The sequence below is a fragment of the Lepisma saccharinum genome, chromosome 14 (genome assembly GCF_977018435.1).
Source record: "Lepisma saccharinum chromosome 14, izLepSacc3.1, whole genome shotgun sequence".
NCBI lineage: Eukaryota > Metazoa > Arthropoda > Insecta > Zygentoma > Lepismatidae > Lepisma > Lepisma saccharinum.
Window position 1 is genome coordinate 46,926,648 of NC_139242.1, and position 26,339 is coordinate 46,952,986.

The window sequence follows — 26,339 nt, forward strand, 5'->3', positions numbered from 1 at the left end:
CAAAAGTTCAAATTTACGACTTCTGGCTTCATAGCATGTTATGGGGACCAATTACACCATGGAGGCCACGTAAGTAATTTAACACATTTTATTTTAAAATACTGACAAAAAAATATAATGTGAATTGCAAACTTTGCAGAATTCCCGGAATGTGTAAGGTATCAGCTGATATTGATGCTTGAATTCCAATAAATACTGATACCATTGAATTGGCTGTCAATTACGAGGTGCATTTCAAAAGAAAGAGCAGATTGATTACATCAAACAAGGAAAGTATGTAGTGTAGCACCACCACTGTATTAGCGTCGTAAACACGTACATATCCAATTAATTCTTCAACATAGTCACCATTATTTTCCAAACAACTTTGGTACTGTGGAATACGCTTTTTTATAACCTCTGCATAGAAGTTCGTCGCCTATGAGTTCAGCCAATCCCAACACTGCCTTTTGAACATCACGGTTTCTTCAAATTGTTTAGGTGAGTCACACTTTTTGAGGTGTAGGTAGATGTGATAGTCACTAGGTGCAAGGTCTGGACTGTATGGAGAGTGATCAAAAAGCTCGCATCTGAATCTCGGTATCATCTGGAGGGTGAGGGCAACAATGTGTTGTCTAGAGTTGATGTGGATAACAAAAGTTCCTGAGTGCCACATTATACATCGCCGATTTTGTATGGCACATCTTAGTTTTGATAGTATTTCACAGTACGCCTGCAATGATGTGATTGTTTTTCGCAGCTCCATGAAATCCACCAAAGCACATCTTGTTGGTCCCAGAAAACAGCTGCCATGGTTTTTCCTGCAGATGGAGTTTGCATGAACTTTTCGCCTTTGGTGGGTGTGAATGCAAGACACCAGTCATGCTTTTCTACACTCATTACACTTGGAACCTCCATTGTACACAATTCTCGGTGAATTTTACCACCATTATGACCTTTGGTGTTAAGAAATCGAATCACACCTCTCAACTGGCGGGTTTGTGTAATTACGCAGCTCTAACTCACAGAATAACCAACAGCTGACTAGCAGAAATATTATCGCTGGGTCGCCATTGGACCAGTTGATGATATTGCACAGGCGCGATTCAATCACTGTTGCCGGTCACTTTTTATAAATAGTCGGCCATTTTTTTTTAAATTGCACCGCGTATTTAAAAATCTATTATGTTTGTTTACCCTACAATGGAAGAATGCAATATGGTATCAAAAATTTTTCAAAATTCATCATTATAAAAAAGTGTGTTTATTTTTACTATACAGTTATGACTCAATGTTTTACAGGGAATGAAGATAAAAAAACTTTTAAACAACATGGTTTTTATTGGGACCATGATGATTAAATGTATGATGAACGAAAATGTTAAATCCAAGAATGTATAATAAAATTTGGTAACTGGAATAATAAAAAAATAAAACCAACTAAAGACGACATAATATATAAAACACACTTACTGAGATTCATCATATGGCTGCTTGCATAAGCAGTACAACTCCTGAGAATCGCGAGCGTGCCTGCACTCATTGCATACAAATTCTGTCAAGGACTTGCTCATCTCCTCCGTAATGCCCACACAATCACCATGGAACCAGTTATTGCATAGATCACATCCAACGTAAAACCTGAAAAGCAAGGTAACATATAACAGATGGTAATGCAATATTAAAGATATGGGAACTACACTCATGTGCATAAGTTAGGGATAATTTGGTTGAAGGTATTTATCACAGGGGGAAAATGGAGAACCACCCATATATGGATTGAAGGTTGAATTGCAAATGGTATCAGACTGAAAGGAGTGTGAGAAAAGGTACAGAGTGGGCAACAGGGACGAAAATGCAAAGGGGTGTGAAAATCAGGAAATGTACCTATGTGTTAGTCCAGGATACAGGGACATCAATAGTGTGTGTGATCTCACCGCACTGCAAGACATGAACCACAATGTGAGTGCATGCTGAGGATGAGGTTATCAAGAAGTGGCTGGGGTATGGCTTGCCATTCTTGAACCAGTTCCTCCCTGAGGTCGCCAAGGGACCTTGGAGCCATTTGACGATGTGCAATTTGCCTGCCAAGCATGTCCCATGCATGCTCTATTGGGTTCAAGTCTTGTGAGCGACTGGGCCAATCGAATCGTCTGATGTCTTGAGTGGGGATGAGCATAATCATCCATCAGAATGAATTCAGGGCACATTGCACTCCAAAACAGACAACCATACTGATCCAGGATGTCATCCAGATACACTGCACCTCTGATGGTACCCCGTGGGAAGACATGCGGAGGCATGCGAGACCCCAGGATAATCCCACCCCACACCATGATTCCGCCACCCCTGTAATGGTCCAGTTCAGTAATGTTAGCTGGACCGAACAGTGTTTCGGATTCTCTCCAGATGAAGACATGTCGTGAATCACTGGTAAGACAGAACCTGGATTCATCTGTGAACAAGACATGACTCCATTGCTCCTGGGTCCATGAGTGACGTTCCCTGGACCAATTCAAACTGACTCTTCTTTGCAGTGGGTTCAAAGAAACACACCTTGCTGGTCTTCTGGCATACAGGTGTCCCTCAGCGAACAGTCTGTACACTGTAAACCTTGAAATGGTGTCCCTTTGGCAGCTGCAAGATCTCTACCGAGATCCGAGGCGGTGCTGTGTCTATTGTGCCTGGCTGTTAGGCGTAAGAAACTGTTTTCTTGTACGGTGGTACTCCTTGGCTGGCCTCTGCCAAACCTCCGAGTGATGTTTTCACCCTGTTGGAATAGTCGCCAGACCCTTGAGACCTCTGGGGGACAACCAGTTCATGGAACACTTCCATCTGCATCTGACCCTTCTCCAGTCGTCAGACGATTCTTCCACGCATGAAATCATCCATATGGTGTGTCTGTGCCATTCTCCTACACATGCACTGACAATCTGGCCAACAACACTGTGTGTCTACGCTGTCTGTGATGTATCGAACACAACTACTGGCGTGTTGAAACAGCACTCGGCACATTCCAGATTGCAACGGGTGTATACAGTGTCACCAAGCGGTAACTTCGGGAATCATGTGTGGCACACAGTCAAGGACTCGTACTCGGAAACACTACATGCATTTACCACTGTTTCTCAACATGTTTGCACATGAGTGTACATTTAGTGATTGCACACATCTATGCTGGCACTTCTGTTGGTAGATTTTCATTAGAGAACTATGTTGGTTAATTATGGCAGTGAAGAAAATTGGTTCCAAATTAAATTATTTTAGATATTCTTTGAGCATTTTGATTATTTGCTAAAACGTGGAGATTTATTTGTTTTAATACAACTGATGTACACATACAAAAATTTTGCCAACAGATAACCTACAGTGTACTAATTTAATATAAGTAATAAAATATTTGGTCCAGACACTGAATGATATATAATCATATCATTATAATCAATGTATGCAATTAATGGGTTTATCTTTAGTAATACAAAAACATTTACAAATTTAAAAACAAAGTAATGAGGTTACTTAAGTAATTTTCATAGCAGTAAAGTTATCGCAAAATTAACTGACATGCTGATGTACCACTATATGCTTAATTAACATGAATATGAAGTAACTTGAAACATGGTATTGTACAAAAACTTAATTCTCTAAATGACAGTATACATAATTTATGCTAAACCAAATCATGGGTAATTGTCGTAATTCACCACATTATCAAGTGGTACACAATGATGGGGCATGTTTCTCTAGGTCTGGCAGACTGAGAGTGTGTTTGGAGTAGCAGCATCAGAAATAATGAATTAACGTAAAATATTACACAAAAAATACAATACCAATTTACATACTTTGTCTCATCGTAAGGTGTCCTGCAAACACAGTAGAGCTTCTCCTTCTTCCTACCACCTCCTCCTCCAGTTCGTGGCTTCTTTGGCTTCGCTGCAATCTTGGAAGCTGTGGGCGGACTCAAGTCTCTCGAGGCATCAATAGGAACTGCAGCAGATTTGCGCTTCTGGCTTCCTTTCACCTCCTCCTGCTTACTACGCTCAGCCTTAGTTCTTGCGGCCAGCTCTACAGCAACATCTTTCTGCAATTGGATAAAAACATCTGTAAGAATTGTTTATTTTCTGGTGAAAGGGGGGAGAAAGATCAATTGTTAAAATGGGGCTTCCCCTCCCAAAACAAATTCCCAGACTTTTCCTAGTAATTTTTAAGTAACTTTTCAGACTGCTCTCTAATGATATGCATACAAATAAATGTGTTATCAGTTTCTAAGCAAAAGCCATGTAATTTCCCTAAATGTTTTGAGGTTTTCCAGTGGAAACACTGTAAATGCTGATAGGCCTGCTGATAGTTAAGTACACTAATACATGGTAGAAGACTACAGTGTGTGTGTGTGTGTGCCAGTTTGTGATTGGTGGAGATCAGAATGTTTAAGCCATACTTTGAATGCACATTCCAAAAAAAGCAGCTATTTACGTGAACATGTGAGAATTTGGGAGAACAATTCCATATCAGTGCAGAAACCATTTGACAACAGCTCAACCAGCTTGGAAAAATGGTATAAGGTGTGTCAATGGGTCCCACATGCGTTGACTGGAGCTCATCTGGAGAAGGATCCCTTTCTGGACAGAGTGATGACATGGGTTTTTTACGAAACTTTATGGTGACATCTTCCTTGGTTGGCATCACATGAATCAGTTCGAAAACAACAGAACCTACCACTTCATCAAAAGGTTACACCCTGCATTTGGTAGACTGGCCATGGTATTTTGCATCATGAATTGCTGCCACCACTTGGCCAATCAATGCAATTGTGTACTCTCAGTTCTTTCGTTCATGCTCTGCAGAGGACAGTGGGACCCATGGTCTTCCAGAACATTGAGACCAGTCAATGATAATAGGGACTATGTTTAACCTGCCAGGTTCATTTCAGGTGAAAAATGCATACCTGAATCTCAATTTGCAGCTCCTTTTCCAAGAGAGCCCTCTTTTTGAGAATGTCCTTCTTGAGAAGCTCCTTGTGCCGGAAGAGGAGCACCTGAAGCTTCGTCTGCATCTGTTGTCTCCTACGCTCCTCCTGCGTCTCCCTCCACTTCCCAGTTCGAGAGCGAGGCTTCTCTTCATCACGCCTGAAATATCATGTCACATAAAACATTAGAACATGTTAACATGATTAAAAAAGAAAGGTTTTAAAAATAATAATGGGAGACAGATTTAAATGTATGGGAGGCTTCATTTTTGTGGAAGAACACTGGAAGAAATTAAATAATGAGAATGGCAATATAGACTCACTATGGAGTTCCCCCTTTCACAAGTGGGGTAAACATTTGAAATTTAATCCTAAAGAAAAGATCAAGAATCTTTGTACAAGGCTGTATCAAAAACTAAGGTAAATTTGTCTGTAAAACCCAGAGTTTTTTTGTGTAGCTAATTAATTTTTTTGTATGTGTCAGATGATGCAAGTCTGACGGCAATTACAGTCTTCTACGTCAACCCGTCTGGTACCTAGAGCAATTCAAAGATGGCGCAACGACTTGAACATTACTCCAAGGAGGAGGTGCGCAGTGTTATTTGTTTTTTTATGGGTCAAGGGAAGGAAACCATCTGAAATTCATCGAGAATTGTTGGAGGACTATGGAGAGAGTGTTATGTCACAGAAACAAGTGTATGTGTGGTGTAATTCATTTGCAAGTGGTAGGAGTAGTGTGACAGATGATGACAGAAGTGGCAGACCAGCAACGTCCATAACCGACAGAAATGTGCGAGACGTGGATGCGATGATTCGTGAAGACAGAAGAGTCAGGTTGCATGACATTGATGATGCATTGAACATCTCATATGGTTCAGTGAGGAGTATCATCCATGACCAACTTGGCTTCAGGAAAGTGTGTGTGCGCTGGGTGCCCAAAAATCTGAGTGAGGACCAAAAACATCACCGAATGGGCATTTCCCTGACCCACCTCACACGATATACCCACGAAGGCAGTGGTTCCTAAGTCCTATGTCAAATTTACTACAGTTTCATTTTTTTTCTATGCACGTTTTTCAATAAATCGAAAATTCACCTTACTTTTTGATACACCCTAGTAGAAAGGAGGACGACTGTGAATTATCTGATGATATTTGGGATCTATAATTAAAATTTTACAACAACTTCAATAAATAATAATAATAAATTGCTTGTTTCACAGTTGAATTGTTATGTTCAAACAATGTTATAACATTCACAAGATTCATTGTATAACTGCTTCTTTATGCATCCATTGAATTGTTATAACTGTACCATAATTCAAACTAAAAATAAATGTATTATGAAGGAAACATGTGTTCTCCTGAAACATAACAGCAAAAATTGGGTTTATGTGCTTGTAAGTACCGTGAACTGTGAGAGAAATAAATATTTCATATCTGTATATTTATTTTTTAATGTACTTTACCTAATTTACTTGCAACAATGCCAATTAAGTGAATTGATGAACGATGATACATCCTTCAATTTACGGTGTGCTACAGAAAGAAACTCCTCCACCATGAAGGCTGACACACTTAATACCTTTAAGCTAAAATATACACTTAATATTTTTATGCTAAAATATCTGATGGAATTCTTGAATATTTTAAAGCAAAGTTCTGGTAAATTGATACAAATATCATAGTGGAATCAATATTTTGAACCTGTAATACCCTGAGTGAAGCTTATTTCAAGATGGGACAGATTAATCGGTACTCTATCGATATAGGCATATCAGTGTATCGGTAAAATTACAGACCTGTTATATCTATAAATTATGCAATTTTGTTATAATTTTTAAGGATAATCTCCACGCAATACTTTTACAAAAAGTAAATGTCTAAATATGGAACTTCTTTTACACTGCAGTCACCTCAAAACACACATTTATTAAGGAGTTCAATTAACCATTCAGGTTCTTCAAGGATCTTTTGGAATTTTATATTGGAGTGGTAGAATATTGGTTATCGGTATTGGTAAAATTTATATCGGTACTTTATCGATATCAGCCTAAATTTTATATTGACCTATCTCTAGTATTTTATATGTTGATCTTGTATCTCCTGAGCCCTGTTGATGCTTGGCAATATAATGGTCAATGTTAATGTTATCAGAAAGTACCCACTGAAAATTTAACACATTTACTGCACAAACAGCTCATCCTATGATGCAACCCCTACTTAAAACAACTCATACTAACTGATACAGCTCTAGAGTGATAAGCTTTCGCACTAGAATCAGTTTCAACTCATCCCAATCGTAACACGTAATACATTAACGATTACTTACTTATTATCCTTGGGATCTGATTTTTGGACTTTCCTCTTGGGTTGCTCCCACTCGTCATCAGGCAAACCAAAACGTTTCTTAGCCTGCCCCTTTGGTGGGGAAACTTCATCAGCTGCCTTCTTATCAGGCTTTATTTGATCCTCCTGGTAGCGCTGATACTCCAGGATTCGATCCTCTATGTCTGGATTAAGGCCTTCCTGTTTTAGAGCATTCTTGATGGCTGCAACAAAAATTCACGGTGATACTAAATGCAAATTTTATTCAGAATCAACTTCTCCTTGTGGCGATGTTTCGTACTGGTTTCCACGGAAATTTTTCAACCCGGCAGTACCAAGATATATATAACCTGGAGCCTGGGTTTTATATTCTCATGGAACCAAAATGGATTGCATGAAGATAACATAAGACACGTAACACACATATGTGAGCGAGAGTGAGAGAGGAAAGAGAGGATGTCAGTGTGTGTGTGTGTGTGTGTGTGTGTTTGTATATATTGTAGTACAAGCTTGGAGAAGTTCTTGGGAACCAGGATGGCACATCGTCACAATTAAAATCAATTTCATATGTATTAACATTTACTGCATTATGTTTTGTAATTTTATACTGCCAAACTTGTGATTAATAAATTACCTGAAAAGCAAAGTGAAAATATGGTAATTAAAACATACAACGGTATTGAAACGAGACCAAGGTAATGTGATTTCAAATATACTGGGAACAGTGTTTTAGGTTCAGATGCTCTTATAATAATAATAATAATAATAATTATTATTATTATTAAAAAAGAAGAGAACCTAGAAACATAATAATTCTTAATATATTGTTGCCATATTAAAGATGGTCTGTACACCTAGTTTAGCTCATACCTTTTTTTTCTTTTCTTCTTTTTCCATAAATGAGTAAAAATATTATGTAGTGTACATAATAGGACTGAGCTGATACCAATGCACTGGTATTGGTCAGTACTAGTGGTATTGGTATTGGAAAGTATTGGTTTTTATTTACAGATACCTGCTTATATTTTTCCTGCATTATGATCATTTACGGGGTCTGCAAAAATGCCATGCGACCTTTCACTGAGATTAATTATCCTGGAAGTTATTTAAAAAAAATCAAAGTTTGCATTGATTTTGCACCAATATTACATTACTAGGTGATCTTACTCAGACCAGAGGGTGTGGTTGCACTCATGGCTTATATAAGCCTTCTCCCATTATGGATGATTGCAGCCTGGCGGGAGGACCATCCATAACTTTCATCTGGACTTGGCAACTATCAAGGTCGAACTTGTACTTCCGTTTCCGCCATCTTTATTTCCTCTACAGCTGAAGATGCAGCTCATAGCCCCCAAAATTTAAATTCTTCCAGTGTCTGGCGAGTGTTTTTGAAACAACACCCTTTAAGCCACCATAGCAATGTGACTTGCAAAGAGTACTGTGTGTAAACATACATAACACAATGGCAAACTTTTGGTTTATTATTCAATCTGTGCCTGTTTATTTAGTGATGTATCTTTGGTTCTGGGCAATGGTAAACATAAATCCTTTTCAGTTCTCGACATTAGAAGATAATTTAGTGAACACACATTTCTGAACTCTCAAGGTAACTTAAGAAAACATCGAACACAACAATACTTAATAATAAACTACACTAATCTCAACACATAAATGTAACACCGGCAGCTCCAGGGGGGGGGGGGGGGTACGATGGTACGGCCATTACCCCCTGTTGTTTCAAGGATGCCTGGGCGATATGAAGGCACAACGTAGCCAGATTTTAGTTACTGAATGCATCCTTTGGGGTAAACTTGTTCCTGTTCTTGCGCAATGCTATGCGACTTCCACGTTGCAAAGTTCCGACTGAAACACTTTGGAGATATGTAAGAGGAAAAAAAATGCTAAAACATTGTTCCTTTTGTTTCTTATTTATTTTGCTTGCTGCTTCAATCAACTGTCAACAATCACGCGGAACTTGTCCTTTAACGTCAACAATGCCTTATAAGATCCATTCTCGCTTCTACGAATTAAATTGTCTGTGTTTCTTTTTCAGTTCACTGCTTCAGAATGGGGTAGGCAGCTTTTCAAAAGGCTACTGGACATTTTTGAACATTTTAATAATCTGCAACAATAAGCGGCACGATAAACATTATTTAAAAAATAGTTCGTAGTATTGCTTCCCTTCGGATACTCAGTTGTGGTCTGGTAGTGAGTGATTCGCATGGTCTTAACAATTTGCATATTTCTGAATTTCTCTTTCTGGTTTTCTGTTTAAGCATCCACTGAAAATGAGTACAACAAAGAAAAGAACTGTCAGGGGCAGAAAATAGGAACAGGCAGAGAGAACGGGAAAAGGCTCTCTTGCGCCAGTCTACTTTCATGAATAATTTTCTGAAACGTTCGAAATCAGGTGAGTTATTGAAATCATTGAAAAACGACCTACTTCTAGCAAATTATTTTTGTGCACTTTTCCCGAACAGTATCATTGTGAAAAAAAATCTGCGATTAGTTTCGAAACTAGACATATTGACAATTGAATTTTGGATAACATTAGTTATGTCAGGTTTAGTGTTGTTTTTGTCTTTGCTTCTCTCTTGGCTTTTTCTTTTGAAATCACAATAAAATATAGCTGCAAGAATTGGACATTTCTTGGTAAACTACGTATAGTATTAGTAGAGGCACATATTTTTGGTAAATAAAAAAGCAAAATTTCGATACAAAAACTGAGTCAATTTCGGGTTCAAAAGCAGCAAATAAGATAAAATATCGGTGTTATAGTGGTGAAAAACTGCATAAATAGCACATTTATGTAGTTATCAGAGTATTAAGTTTATTTCTGTGTAAAGGAGTCTATTTTTGCTTCTCCAATATTAACAGTAGAATTAATCATTTTCCGGGAATTGCATAACTCTCAGGGTAATTCAGACCTCGGAAGGTGTCAAGTCGGTGAATAAACACTAAATTTCGTGTTTAAGAGTTAATTTCGCTTTTTGCAGTTCATTTTGCATTATTTCGTGACAAAACATGGTCACAAAATGCATCTCACACCTTTCAAAAACATGAAAAATTAACACTACAATGTATTTTTTCAAATTTAGTTTTTTCGTAAAAAACTAAATATGCATGCCCCTAAGTATTAGGTATGGCTAACAACAACAAAACGAAACGTGAGTTAACCAACCTTTCGTCCGTGAAGTTAAGTTATTGAGACACAATGAGAACACGTAACATTTTTCCCCCTGAGAAAAAAAACACAATGAGAACACGTAACATTTTGCCCCTGGATAAAAAAAAGTTAACCAAATCATAAGTTTTGGGCGAGTATTTGAGTGAACTAGCTGTATCTAATTCTATAGTTTAAACCATTTCGCATACTTCTGGTCGTCTTAATGATTCTAAAAGCAAGAAACGAATTATCTTTTATCGTCCCCCAAAGAAAATTGAATATTAGGATTAGACATGTAATTATACTGTTAGGAACTCTGAAGTTCCTTCTATTTTTTTTCATTTTGGTATGTATACTTAGAACCAAAAATCTTAATTTTCAGGGTTAACACGTTAGTTAATGGGGAAGATATTTGCAAAAATTATTATGCATTTCTTTCATTTTTCTTCTCAGAGGCAACAGGTTGTGTGTTTTGATTGTCTCTCAATAACATAAGGTTTAATAAATGATATTGTACGCACATTTTGTATACTGTTTAACCAGACACAAATGATTTGTGATAATATGTGTTATGTGAGAAAAATCGAGGCGCAAGACCTTGACTTGGAATTCAGCATCTAAAACTTGTGCAGAAATGTTAATATTTCGCATTCGTAGGCTTCTTTTGTAAACTCAACTGTTAACCTTGGTATTTTTAACATGCACAAACATTTCAGTACAAACAGAGGAAAATTAAATAACCCTTAAGGCACCAGCGCTACAAGAGAAAGGTAGATTTCGTTTGCTTAGAGTGTAAGGTGGATGATAATATTTTGTAAAGGAGAACAGAAATCAATGATCGATCATAAGTTAACTTTCGTCTCTCGGAACACACATTGAAAAAATATTGTATGTCAGTAGCAGCTTCTTCCTATTTGCATGTGCACACCCAAATAAATCTGTAATGAAATTAATTTTTATTATACTTATTCACTGGACACTATCTCCTTCAAAACATCAAACGTTCTGAAGCCCAATACCCTGTCGGCTTCACATTACCAGTGCCTGCCGCTGAGATACGTTCGCTTGGAACACAAGTCGCCTGGTGCTCGTCTGCCGCTGTTTGCAGCACGCAAGAAAAGAGAATTGACTCGATCTTCTAGATCGCGGTATTATGGGCTCCACGCACACTGCTAACGTTGTGTTCACGATACAGCAGTGTTGCAATCCCGTTCCATTCGAGATCGTGTAGCGGAGTAGAGGCAACCCACACATCGTTGTAAATCGAGGGAAATTCTATGATATCTTCGCCACACTGTTCCGACAATGATAGGCCAAGAAAGAAGGGAGGACTGAAGGGGTGGGGTGGGGGGCAACTGAAAGCGAAACGTGTGCTTTAAACAATGTCTTGCATTGTCTTTGCTTAGTGCAGCTTGGTCAAAATAAACTGCCCTTGTGGCGCTTTAGTCGAATTATCAACCCACGCAGGGGAACTGTGAATCAGTCAGCTGTGCCTGCTCGTGCGTTGCAAAATTGTTGCACTATCAAAAGCTCGTTCCTATTTCAGTTTGCTTTCATAATGAAAGGAAAAACTGTACATAGCGAAAACAGAGACGTAATATTTAATGTTGTTGAATTTTTGGAAGTTAGCCACAAAGCATGCAGCGACTGCAGTCATAATATGGATACAGCGGGAGGGAAAGGAAAAGTTTGAAGTACGAAGAGGGCAGTGTGGAGTGGACAGAGTAAGTTCTGCTATTTTCTTTAATAATTATTACTCTCTTGATTTTGCTTGCTTCTGTCGGTCATTAGAAGTAAACAACTGCTAGATAGATTACAACTGATTTTTTGCATGTGGTCGTTGGATCGTCTACCTTGTTTGCAGGAGTGGATCAAGATAAAATTTCCACCCGGGCAAAGTGAAATTTTGGCGCCCCCTACTTTCCACCTTCTACCAATATAAATCATAACCATGTTATATATTTACGGTTTTAATGACGAAAAGTAAAAGCCATATTTTAAAAATACTTTAATACTGTTGAAGAACACTTTTATTGTAGGTATGTGTTTAATTAATACATACATAATGACATCAAAACAACAAAAATCTCTTAGCTTAAATTGCTTCATGATTTTGCAATCTTATTAAGTTATTCAGCAGTAACTTCAATTAATTCTTGTCAACAATAAATCCAACTCTTTTTAAAACAAATAGCCACGGACACGGTCGAGGCACATAGTGGTTCGGATTCCACTTTAAACTGTAGGTCGTCCCTATTTGCTTTTCTGTGCATAAAGTGCAGCTAAAAAATAAATTCAAACAAAGAAACAAATAGCCACGGTTAGGATTTGCCTCTAATCAAGGAGGATCCTCGGTTTGGCAGCCCTACGAGGTCGGCGCCCCGGATAATCACCTGGCTCTTCTTGTTTGATGTATGTAAATGTTATTATGCTTGTTCACTATTATCAGTGGAGCGAAGGAGAAAATTTTTACTAATTATTTAATAATATTAAATATTGTAGATCGGTATTTCTATGCTTATAGTGATTTTGTCAGGTTATCGAATGTTGAATTATATATACACCCAATAACATCACTCTTCTCGTGATCGACGGAAAATTCACCGAAGTATTTCCAATTTATATATATTAATATTTTTTGATACTTTTCATGAAATAAAACTCTCCCATAGCCTCATTTTCAGTAAAAGGTGGTCTTCACTTGGGTTGCCAATACATTTAGCATCATTATGTACGCAAAAACGTGTGCGAGTATTTGGGAGGGTTGATAACACTTCTTCTGGACACGAGTCTGAAGTGCACACCCATAAAATCAGACCACGTGCCGCCACTGTTGTATGTAATACCTCGTATCATGTACTAGGTTTTATTATAACAAATACAAAATACATTAACAATATAGAGGCATTAATTATATTATTTAATTATTAAATATTAAGAATTAAATGTTAATAGTTTCGTTAGAAGCATATAGAAATATACCTGTATAATATGGGATCCTTTCTACTAGAGCTGTATATTACAAAAAGTTCTTAGGTTAATTATACTGTATCGTTAAACTTATAAAAAAAATTGTCAAACTACTACACGTAAAGTTGCTAGAAAAAAATTCTACTAGAAGAAAAATCCACGAGCAAATTTTATTGTACAAAATTATCAATGGATGAACGGAAAAGCAGGAAATTTTGATTTTATTGAAATTCAATGTGAACAAAAATAGGTTACGCACTTGCTTTTGCAGTAAATTGTACATTTGTCACGTCAATTGGTAAAGGAAACTGGGTAATCGATTTTCATTCTGTATAAGTACAGGGGGAAGCACTATTTTGCTTATCGTACCCCTTGTTCGCGAATCCTGAAACCGCCAGTGAAATGTAACAATTAAATCCTCTTAAAACATATACAAAAAGCATGTCACCATTAGCAATCTAGTACTGTACATGATGGGAATTTCTTAAAAAATTTTGAATAAAAAATAAAACAAATTAAGAAACAGTCTCCTTAACATAAAAAAAAACTACGCACTTCAATGTTCCCCTCGTTCCACCTTACAGGGTGGTCAGAAAGTTGCGCCCACTACCATACTACAGACACAAGCTCATATCTATTTTGGCATTATGAAGTACAACTTCAGTCTTCGTTACTATTTGTACATCCATTACTATTGGCCTAAATTTTGGTTGCATAGTTTGTCTAGTAGCACAGAAGAATTCAAGTATAATTGCAGGTTTTCAATTTTCTTAAAAACATTTTTTGATATTCCAAGGCTGAAAAGATGTTGCATATGTTGGCATATTCTTTGATGATTGCAAACAGTGGCATAAGACAATCGCAAAGAACGAGGTAGAAGAGTTTGTCTTCATTTTAAAGTACAGAAACATCTGTGTGTATGGCAAAAGAGATTAATTGGAACTGGGCCTACACATTAAAGAACAACTGAAATGTATCCTTGCTACAAAATGAACCCAGGAACCTTTGATAACATAACCATGTGATACTGGAAAAGATAGTGTCTTTATTTTGAATGGGAATGGAAAGATATAAGTGTAATGGTCAGGCCCGTAGTCAGGCAGAAGCGAGGGGGGCTCAGCCCTTCCTGGCACTGCTGTCAGCTCCCTTGACATTAGGTAAAAACAATTTTTGTATAATTTATTTGAAGTGAAAAGTGAAAATGCAGACAGCAGCTTTCACTTTCATTCATTTTGTTTACGAGCCGAAGTCTAAGCCTCGCGACAGGTTAAGTTTGCAGCAGGTTTTATGTATTAATCCACGCTAGAACGGCGCTCAGCATCTCCTGTGCCAGTCTTGTCTCAACCGCCGAGCTGTTCATATCATAGACAGTGAGAAAATCGGCAGTATTGCAGCGGAACTAAATTCTGCGTGCACGTTTGTGTCTATATATGAGAAAAGTTGCTGCAAACTTAACCTGTCGCGGGGCTTAGGTAGAAGATTCTCTAGACTTTAGAAAGTTCTTTTTTTGAGGGAACTTCTGTACCTTCGCTGCCCCTTCCACATCTGCGTCTTATGTCAAAAACTACCAATTTCTGGGAACGAAGAGGAGTTTTATTGCTTCACGCAGGGGCGAAATGTACTGAAGGCAGTATGATTGAATATTGTGTATTCTTTTCTTGTATGATATAAATATCTGTATCATCAAAAGTAGTATGAAGTGTGTAGTAAGGGATGATGTCAGTAGAAGTAAATTAACACTTCAAGAGATGTTTTAGAAGATATAGAAAAAAAAACTGTAGTATTTGCATATTTCTAAATTTTACGTTTTACATTAACTTGATGACCCCCCCCCCCCACACACATTACCTTCATTTAATACTGTTAAACTTTTGAAAATGGAGTTTGTCTACAACCCCTCACGATAACATGTGAGCCCCCCTGGAGATCAATTCTAGCTACGGGCCTGGTACCGGTAATGGTACTTTTCTGGAGTGCATGTATCTTGCAGGGTTCGAAAATGACACACAACACGTTACAGAAACTAAATATCATAAAAAGTATGAAATTTTCATTAATATTTCGTGAAAATGGTGTATTTCCAGCTCAGTAAATTTCAGATCTTCCTTGCAATGTTTCAAAACCAGGACATATTCAGGAATTAAAAAAGGGTAACAGCGAAATTGGGATCAAGCTGGGTGTCATAAATATTTTATGTGAGCATATACATTCTTCCGTTTACTCTCAACAAAAGCCATCTGCGCACTTTCTGACCACTCTGTAATCAAAATTGAACTTTTTCTGACAACCCTGGTAAGATTTTTACTTACTTTGCTGAATGTAATCTGGAGTTAGGACAAATTTATTTGGTGACTTGTCTGGTGATTTAGTACCAACACCAGCCACCCTTACACCTACCGGCATGTCACTAGTGACAGCCAGGAACTGATTTTGGGGCTGCTCTGTACAGGATTCGGAGCTGTCAGTGCTTGCTAGATTGCTAGGTGAGGCAGAATTGGTTAAGATTGCTTGTTCACCTTGATTTTGCTGCTGATTGTTCAAAACTTGACTATTAAGAAGACTTTGTTGTTGTCCAGATACTCCCAATGATATCTGTAAAAGAAAGCAATTTTACATGAGATGGTGCTGAATCTAAATGACAAATCCATAATATTACAATACATACTATTGGCATTTTAACTGCAATACTAATAAGTTTGTCACAGATAAAGTCAAAGGTCACATGGTATTATGTGATAAGAGATGGGACCGATTAATTGGCATGCTATCGGTATCGGTTGATATATGCATACCGTTGTATCAGTTTATCTGTAAAGATACCAGTATTTTACCAATCTGACATATCTATAAAGATCTTAAATTTAGTGCGATTTTTTTATAACTTATGGATATAAATGTATAACCTCCATTCCCTACTTTTTTAAAAAGCAAATGTCTGAATATGTAGCTTCTTTTGCATTGATGTTGTAACATACATTTATTAAAAAGGTCAATGGAACATTTGAAACTTTATATTGGATTGGTAGAATATCGGTTATCATAATTGGTCATAATTTCAGATCGGTCCATCCCAATTATGTTGTAATGTGACAAAGCATAAAATTTACTATTTCTGATAATTACAGATAAATTTAGAACCAATTACAATGCAGATGCAGATACTTACCATTTCAAATAATATAAATATTTCCTGAGAAACTATATTGGTACAGAGGCTGTTATCATATGTACAAGGTAGGAATAAAGTGAGATAGCTTTGAAAGTATGACAAGAAAATTAACATCAAGCTCAAAATCATTAGGTTATGTCTGTACAGTGACAGACACTTCTGGGTTGTAATGATCCCTTTGCAAGTCAATGCAGAAGTGTCTGTAACTGTACAACATTCTACCCATTAAATGTTAAAATTAAGTTTTCCATACAACTTCTGCAATAAATATCTTCTATTTAATATCAGTATTCTATTTTGAAGTGGTTAAGGGTATTTTATCTTGGTCTATTGATAAAACCAAGAAAACAAACTACTCAAAATGTGTAAGATGAAAGCTTGAAGTATACAGTACTTCTATTCTGGTTATTTTACATATATGTCACTAATAGTGATAAGGATGAATGGACAAACACAATGCCTTACTCAGGGTTTGAATGTGGGACCTCTGGCTTTATAGCACATTATGCTGACCACACCACCCCAGAGACTGGCTGAGGCATACTCACCGGGGTTGATGAAGGTGGGGCCACATGCTGAACCACAACCTTCGGCTGGGGCTTAGTTGGACTAGTAGCTGTCACAGGTACTGGTTGGTTGGTGGTGGACACTGCTGTAGGGGAAGAAACAGTTGATGCACCGCTCGACACTGGAGAAACAGCTTGCTGGCCTGGAGGTTGAACTGCCAAGTAGATTTTTGTAGGTCCCAATGAACCAGGCTTCAAGGACTGAGCTGTAACATACACCCAGAATATTTAGTGCTAGTCACCTTTTACCTTGTTAAAAATGCACAAGATATTATTATTTCGACAACCTCACACACACACACACACTTCTGGGTTGTAATGATTCCATTGAAAGTCAATGGGGATATTACAACCTAGAAGTGCATGAGACTGTACTAAAGTTGGATCATTTTTTTTACCCACTCAACACTTGATATAATGAACAGGAAGTAATTTTAGGCGCACACACACACACACACAGAAATAATAGCAAATTGTTTCACTGCATCTCAGAATATTGAGAAAATACGATTGATCTAAAATATGGCCTCTAAGTAATGTGAGGCAATATGGGAAGAATAGCTTTGATGTTGGGAATATTAATAACAATGGCATGTTTCATAGTGGCATATGCTGAGCTCAAGACCAGGGCTATCTCCTGTGAAGTTGTGAAGTTGTTTGACCAAGTGGGGGCAATTCCTCATTCAAGTTTTTGAAATTTTTATTACATAGAAATCTAATCGTTAAAAACAAATGAACATAAACTATTTCAGGTTTACTTATAAAAAGTAGCATCATACATATGCAATATTTACATTCTTCTTACCTTAAATCATTGACTTGAACATAAACTCCATTGTTCTCTCCATGTGTGTGAATTTCTGGGTCACTTTTTCACAATGATTCTTCAGATGAGGTTGCTTTTTTAACTAAACACTACATACAAATTTATTTCAAGTCTATCCTCGTAAAGGATTGCAAGAGAATGGTGTCTATTCCAAGAGTTCATGGATTATATCCATTTGATCTTACTCTACCGCACCTACACAGCACAGACGGAACAACACATGAACTAGTCACTTCAAAGATTTTAAAAATTTCTCTCCATCCAGTTTTTTAGTACTCAAGAAGACACTTCAACTTTTCTTATCATACAAGGATGTTTGTTTTACTGGCTGTGAAGGACAGGCTCAAAGGCACGGAGCGAGGGGTCCTTCAAGGCCAATTACCAAAAACTGAGAGTGGAAGGTCAGACTTATCTGGCAACAAAAGCGGAGTTGTAAGAGGCGGCGGCAGGAACAATTTACCAACTTCATTGCAAAATTGCCAAATCTGGTACATTAAGTGCTACAGCTGGCTGTCATTCACGTAATCAAATTAAAGTCTTTAAAATGTTTCCTTATGCAGACTTTTACATGAATATTTTGTCAACATGGAAAATAAGCTCTGCCATCAATTAAGCATGTTTACATTTTTACACACATTTCATTCGGTGGAATTTGAGTTTTAATGGATTTTGCATTCCAATTGTTGGCAACACTGAGGGGATCTCCGGAATAAACTAAAGACTTCTTTGTCCAGTGCTTGGGCTAGAAGCCATCACAATACGTCACAGATGGTTGGGGAAGAATCTTCAAGAAGAAGCCTGGTGATAGTTTAAAGAAAAGGTGACCATTCACAAGTGCTTTTTTTACACGTCATTATGCGAGAGTGAAGGATCAGCCACATTTGATAGTCGATTATGTCCTGTATTTTTGTTTTGGCTTCGGTAATAGCCTAGAATATATGTGCCTGATACATATATTTATCTACTACAGCATCTTTCTCCTCCTAATTATGAAATGACAATATTATTGAAAAAAAATACACATGTACCTGACAAATTCTGACATTGTTAAAACAGCTTCAGAAGTAAAATAGGTAAAGTTCCCAATGTAATTTGCACCATGCCATGAGGCATATACAGGGAGAAGGGGGTAGAGCTCGACACATCGATCTCAGCCATGTTGGAGATGATGTAATCAGCAGCAAGATTGGGTGAGTGCCAGAGCCACTTAATTCAGGGACAAGGAAAGAAAAATTCCAACCTTAGATCACCCATGTGGCAGTCAGATGTCTAACTCTTCAGAAATGGTAAAAGAGAAATTGGTTAAAAATCAGGTTAAGAAATTGGTTTAAAAAGTAGTAAATGGTTAAAAAGAAACCAGGTATAGAAGAAGTAGTCATTGGTTACATGGTTGCTCGCTTAACTTCTGTAGAAGTAAACATGTTTCAAAAAGCTGAGGTCACAAATTCTCAGATACATCTGCATCTGCTTCATTCAAGATGTTTTCGTAAAAACATACTTGATGTTGCCAAGGGTTACAGAAGTATAGTACGACACACACGTGAAAAAATCTAGTACACACAGTGGAACCCCGATTTTACGTTTCCGGATTTTACATTTTCCCGCATTATACATTAAATCTTGATGGTCCCAACACAGCAAAATGTTACATAAAACTATCCTCGATTTAAATCTACCATTTTGCATCCCCTGAAAAACGTAAAATCGAGACTCCACTGTAAATAACATGTGTTCTCTTGGGTTTGAGGAATAGGTAAACGGTTAACAATAATGAGGTTCTTACCTTTCAATAACTGCTGTTTCACCTGCTGTTGTACTGCTGCAAGTTGTTGAGGCGTAAGGTCGGTTCCTTGGAGACCCTGAAGGACTATCCGAGGTCCCTGGGATGTTTGGATCACCTGGGCCGTTGCCCTCTGCATCACTGTTCCTGGAGGATGAGCAGCCTGCTGCTGTTGTGGAGACACAGGGGACTGAACTGTCGCTGGAGATTTCACTGGTGACTGTGCCTGGATCTGATTCTGGTAAAGAAAGTGAACAATTAATATAAATTCTTCACAATTTTGCACATCACTAAGGCAAGGAATTTAATGAACTAACAATTGCTAAAAATGCAGAATAAAAATGCATTTATGACCTAAAAACATTCAAAAAAGAGCCCCAAAATTAAAAAAAAGGAACAATATATTTTTAAAACTTTCCTTATTATTAACATCTTAACAAGCAACAAGTTAATTTTAGAGAGCAATGTAATGGATGACAGTGCAAAATGTTTAAATGTATTACAGCCCCTGTATGAAACAACCCTGTTTTCATTATTAAGTTTATTTTACTTCGGTCTTCTGCCACTTTTGGCTAAACCCAAAGATAAGGATGAGTGATGAAAATGATGAAGGGATGTGCAAAAAGAACACCCATGTCAAGACTGTGATTCGAACGCAGGATCCTTAGTGTCATAGCATGCTGTGCTACTTACTCCCCACGGAGGTAGGCAAATATATTGCAATTAAAAAAAAAGTATTGTAGTGAACACTAAGTGGACATTCTCAAATAAAAACGTTTGTCTACTGTCTGCTAGTAAAGACTTGTACACTTCTGTCACAGAAAGTGGCACACTTGTTTGAGTTGCAGTCCTGCTTCGGGTCTGGCAGTACAGCCGAAGTGTGTGTTCGAAAACCAGCAGTGTTGCTTACTATCAAACATTTTAACCACATGCAGGGAATTTTGTGTCTCTCAGACTCAAAGAAAAGGGCTAACGGAAAGATTGCAGCGTAAATATTAATTAACTGGACTGTCCACGTCTACATTGAAAGTAATGTAAATGTGAAAAATTCGGGAGAAATATATTGTAAAAAAATGCATTTTTGACGTTCGTGAACAAGTGGTTATCACAATGTGTTAGAATGCGGGGGCCCCAGGCTCAAATTTGGCCTGAGCATGGGTGGTGTTCTTTTTGAGTCTCTCATCATCGTTGAGAGTAGCCGAAACACACACACACACACACACAAAAAAAAACAGAATTTGAATAAGCGAGGTGGAAATAGTGCTGTTGTAATTCCTGAAAATGATGAAAAAAAAAAAACAACTTATTTTTTCCTTCAGAAAAAGTGTTATCCCAGCCTGGGAGAAGGCTTGAAGAATATGTATATAAACTCCTTCCCCATCTACTTTGGCAAACATAATCACATAGTCGGCACTGAATATGCATTGGGAAAAAATAATAGATATCCGAAGCAAGAAGAGTTTATGTCACAGCCAGGGAGGCACCCCTCCCCCACAAACACACACACATCAGTCATCCAGGCTTTTAACAATAAGTCAATGGTTGTCCTCTCATTTAACTTTAACAGTAAATTGACTTTTTGTAAAATGAAAATTGTCGGACTTTCCTTTTTTACACGTGCACGTTGGTTTCGTAATGGAGCAAAAAAATAGAATTGTGACACGTAAAATATATTATAATATTATTTTTAAACTATTTATTTAAAAAAGAAGAGTCATTATTCTGGAATCTACGGAGAAATTCATTCAGCCGGTATTGATTTTACGAGTCACAATTCTATTTTTTTGCTCCATTACGAAACCAACGTGCAAGTGTAAAAAAGGAAAGCCCGACAATTTTCATTTTACAAAAAATTCATTTACTGTTAAAGTTAAATGAGAGGACAACCATTGACTTATTGTTAATAGCCTGGATGACTGATGTGTGTTTGTTTGTGGGGGAGGGGTACCTCCTCTAATGAGCCTCCCTAGCACATTATTGCAATGCGCAACCCTGGGAACTGATCACAGATTTATTAACTAACGCCATCCAGGAAGAGTAGAATCAAACAATTTGTCAAATAATTCAGAACATAGTATTTTAGATAATTTAATCATTTGTCCCGCACTATGGGTGTGCAGTCTAAGACATCATGCTTTGGGCTCTGGCTACGAGACGTGTGCAGGTTCGAATGATTGAGTTGGTCTTTTTAAGTCCACTTTATGCACAGTAAGGCTAATCGGGACTGGACCTACAGTTTAAAGTGGGATCCGAACCACTTGTGCCTCCACCGGGTATCGAAACTGCGACCTCGTGACTACAAAGTGACGACGATACCACTACGCCATCGGGGAGGCCCTCGTGCGGGTTCGAGTCTCCTGGGGGCCTTCCCGATGGCGCAGTGGTAGCGTTGTCGTTTTGCAATCAAGGGGTCCCGGGTTCGATACCCGGTGGAGGCACAAGTGGTTCGGATCCCACTTTAAACTGTAGGTCCAGTCCCGATTAGCCTTAATGTGCATAAAGTGGACTTAAAACAACAAATCAATCAATCAATCGAGTCTCCTGGGGGAAACGTAACAGACTTTCTCCTAAGACATTGGCCTGTGTGTGAGACTGGTGAACACTCACCATCCTGATTAAATTGGGGAGCTACAAATGAGTAGCGTAACCCGGTCATAAAAAACCTACGATGAAGACTGGGGGTTCCCCGTGCTGACCAACACGTCACCCCAAAACTGGTTGGATGATTTTCCACCTCAGAGTGGGATCAGGTGGGAGTGATGCCAGCAATCTGTAGGTAGACCTGGGTCCTCAATGGGCTTTTGCGGAACGGTTTATGTATGTTTTTAGTTTAATCATTTCAAGGTGTGAGACCTTGATTGTCAATTCTTAACTATGTTAACAGAAAATATTAAATAGTTTTTGATTCAGTGAACCAGAACAATACAAATTTAATGTTCTAATAAATTACTATCAGGGAAAAATTTATTTCATTTTTAAAATATCTATATTTATAAACATAAACTGAAAAAAACCCCGTAAAATCCAGTTTTGCCCAGTTTTTTTCAGGTTTTATCTTTAAAAAAACTCACCCAGATTGTTTTTTTTTAAGAAAAAGAGAAAAATGCCAACCCTGACAGATGAACAGCACAACAATGTACTGCAAAAAAGTATATAAAAATTTAACAAACATCCTCTGTTTTGAAAGTTGGAAATTGTGTATCTGAATCATTTTGAACAGTGGATGTTTACAGATTCTGATATGCCATTTATGGTAAACATTCATGCATTAGAATTTGGCTTGCCACTAAAGGCATGATTTTTTAACATATAAAATTAAAAATGTAGGAGTTAGTTCATTGTACTTTGTTCATTTATTCCCTCTTCACAATGGAAATATTAATGTTATAATACTAATAATAAACCATATTAGTGTGATGTCATGCTGGAAGATTTGAGTCCATACAAAGTGGTCATGTGGTTCTAGCTTATTCAAAATAATTGAATTTTCTATCGGAAGGGGTAGCTTTAAGAATTGCAACAGAAGTTATGAACCAAATTGTAATGCATATTGTACATCAATGTAAATATGAGGTTTCGGAGAATACATCTATATATAACACACACCTTACAGATGAGAATGAAAAGAATAAATGGAGTAGGAAATAGAGTAAAGTGAATGCTCCTAACGGCAATCGATCCGGAATGGCAGCCAATGGGTGGCGCTGGTGGAGTCACGTGAGGCTGCTATGGATGATGGGAACCCAGCAGGAGCATGACTGCACTTGAGATCGGCTGAGCTTTGGGCCAGCTTTGGCCCTTATTCTCTGCACGGTATGCATGAAATCTCATCTTTACATTGATGTATGTCATGCATTAAAATTTTGTTTAATAAAATACTTTGAAATAGAAGAAAAACATGTGACCGCTTTGTTTGGACTAAAATTGTGCTGTTAACTGATGCGATTTCACCATTAATAGTCTATTGGGCACTGATCAAGAATTAATAAGACTCGCAATCCTGTTCTAAATAGACAATCGGACAAGAATTTAGTTACCCATAAATTGCCAAAATTCACTAACTCACATTACTATGATTGACAAAAGAAACAAATCATTAGTCACCTGTACAACAGCTTGAATCTGTTGCTGCTGTGAAACTTTTGTAGCACTTGTTACAGCTCCAGCTGCAGTTGTTGTCATGGTTGTGACTGCATTTGCTGGTGATTTCACAGTCCTCACTGCCACTTGAGTATTCTGTTGTCCAGCTTTCACTATGACAGGGGTTGATGAGACAGGCACACTGGCTGCAGACACTAATGTTCCTGCAGTGCCGACCTGCCCGGCTAGGGTAGTGAGCGGCGGAGCACTGGTCACTGCAACTGCTCCCGACACAACAACTGCACCACCTGCAGTACCCAACACAGCTTGTGCCGTACCAGGAGCTGCGGTGCGAATCAGCACTTGCTGTCCACCAATCGTAGCGATCTGAGCTTTCCCTGAGGCCAGCTGCTGGGCGAGAGATGCCGTCACTGCCTGATTTGCACCACTAACGACAATCTGCCCTGCACTAACGAGCTGTCCACCAGCAGTGACAACCTGTGTCGGAGTCCCGACTACTTGATTCCCACTGACAACGATCTGTCCCGGTGCCAACAGCTGTCCACCACCCACGACAACAGTTCCGGGCTGTCCCGCAACTTTCTGAACAACTGGAGTTCCTGAAATTCCCGGTATCTGTTGTCGAATCACAACAGTCTGTGGAGTTTTGGGAGTTGCCTGACCAGCAGGTGTCTGAGGTAAAACTGCTCGGACAGCAGTTGCCGCAGTAGCGGCTTGTTTGATCGGAGTGGTGCTTGTTAGAGTACCAGATGCCTTTGTAGCTTGTCCTGCAGTGGTACGTATCACTGTTTTTGTAGTGTTTGGGGTGACTGCTGCGGTTGTACGTGTCTGAACTTGTGTTTGCTGAGTTAGCTGCTGTAGCTGGGCTGTTGTCATAACGTGGATTTTCCCATCTGGCAGCTGAACCAATTGTTGACCTAGAATAGCAATGGGAAAATAAGGAACATTTCAATCTATAGTTTATAAAGTGCAATTTAAACTACTGAAATGTGCATCTACTGGGAATCAAACGTGAGACACACTGATTACATGGTAACAATGCAAACACTCCTTTACAAGGGAGTCCCAGCGAAGAACATTCACTTACATAAACTTTGAATTCCTTACTAATTGCCTGTGATATTACAAGTAAGTAAAGTTTACTGATCTTGATTTAGCCAAAGTAATAGATGTCACAAAAAAAAAAGTTTCTTTACTTAACATATTCTGAGATGTATTGATATGCATATTTGCATGTCTTGCAAAACAACAAACCAAATAATTAAACAATGCACTAACAAGTCTGTAGAAATTAAATATAATTATTTAAATATTAAAAAAAAGGTGCAAGACATATAGCCTTCACACCTGAATATCATACTGATAAATAAAATTTATACGTTCTAGAGAAATTTTTACACTGAAATGTATGTAATTACAGTGGAACCTTGATTTTACATTTTCCAAGGAATCAAATTTTAAAAAACTTAAAAATAAGGGGAAATGTAAAATTGGGGTTGCACTGTACTTCCTAGATACAGTGCTCTACATCGCATGTTACAGTTTTTTCATTCACTCCCTGAACAAAGGTCTATCAGTCTTCTAATTCATGGAGAAGAGAAAGTTTTGAATACTGATGATAATTTTCCTCATCCTCGCCCACTCTCCTCAATTTGTGTCCCAATATGAAAAGGGGAGGAAATGAGGAAAACAAAGAATAAATTCAAGCTGACTAAGGAACATAGTTTACCACCTTGAAGTTTTATGGCCACCAGCACACGCAGGTTTTAACAAGAAAGAGTATAAGAGTATGCCCTCCACATACCATTTCTTTCACTGGTTTCTATCAATGTGTCTCCCACCAAAGCACACCTTTAGGGTATATTATTCTAAGATGCCAATAAACAATCCAATAACAGGTATGTATATAAGTTATAGCTGAAGTTCCCAACTCACCTGGCAGCAATCCTTTTACTTGTATCTTTCCATCGGGTGTTTTAATAATTTGTACTTTCTGTTGTGCTGGTTGGGGAGATGCAGCTGAAATGAAAGCAAACAAATTTCATACATTTACATCAAACACATTGAAGGTTTTATTGCAGCAAAACTATATTCCTCTTTGGCCCCATAAAGAGAGAATGTTCACTTCATTGGGCAAATTTACATATGTCTATTGCACACCCAAACAATGATATCTCACAATTATGGTAACACTTAGGCCTAAGCAGGTAGTACTACCACGATACATTTACAAATTCTGACTGACGAGAATGCAAGTATTTTAAAAATTAAAATTGCCTGAATAGATATACATAAAATAAGTATTATGAACATACATTGTAACTTTACTATGACAACCCAACACAGTTTGAAATAACGGAAATATTAGTTGACTGATTAATATTCTTTTGCTGAAGAATTTTGCTGCTTTAAATTTAAACTAGGGATGGGGCCGATTAATCGGTACTCTATCGGTATCAGCCGATATAGGCATATTGGTGTATCAGTTT

General features: G+C 37.9%; 1 protein-coding gene across 3 annotated transcripts in view; it reads right to left on the reverse strand.

Annotated features, from left to right (window-relative positions):
* The window catches only part of E(bx) (nucleosome-remodeling factor subunit NURF301 E(bx)), a 92,448-nt gene that overhangs the window by 6,139 nt on the left and 59,970 nt on the right, over window positions 1–26,339 (reverse strand). For 2 of the 3 annotated variants that reach the window (XM_083135530.1, XM_083135528.1), the window contains exons 22-30: window positions 25,786–25,869; window positions 23,854–24,767; window positions 19,753–19,987; window positions 17,126–17,349; window positions 15,718–16,000; window positions 7,277–7,496; window positions 4,925–5,105; window positions 3,822–4,060; window positions 1,453–1,620 (exon numbers count right to left, since the gene is read on the reverse strand). In XM_083135530.1, coding sequence (XP_082991656.1) covers window positions 1,453–1,620; window positions 3,822–4,060; window positions 4,925–5,105; window positions 7,277–7,496; window positions 15,718–16,000; window positions 17,126–17,349; window positions 19,753–19,987; window positions 23,854–24,767; window positions 25,786–25,869 — 2,548 coding nt within the window. The remainder of the gene's footprint in view (window positions 1–1,452; window positions 1,621–3,821; window positions 4,061–4,924; window positions 5,106–7,276; window positions 7,497–15,717; window positions 16,001–17,125; window positions 17,350–19,752; window positions 19,988–23,853; window positions 24,768–25,785; window positions 25,870–26,339) is intronic. The other variant, XM_083135531.1, reaches the window with a different exon arrangement.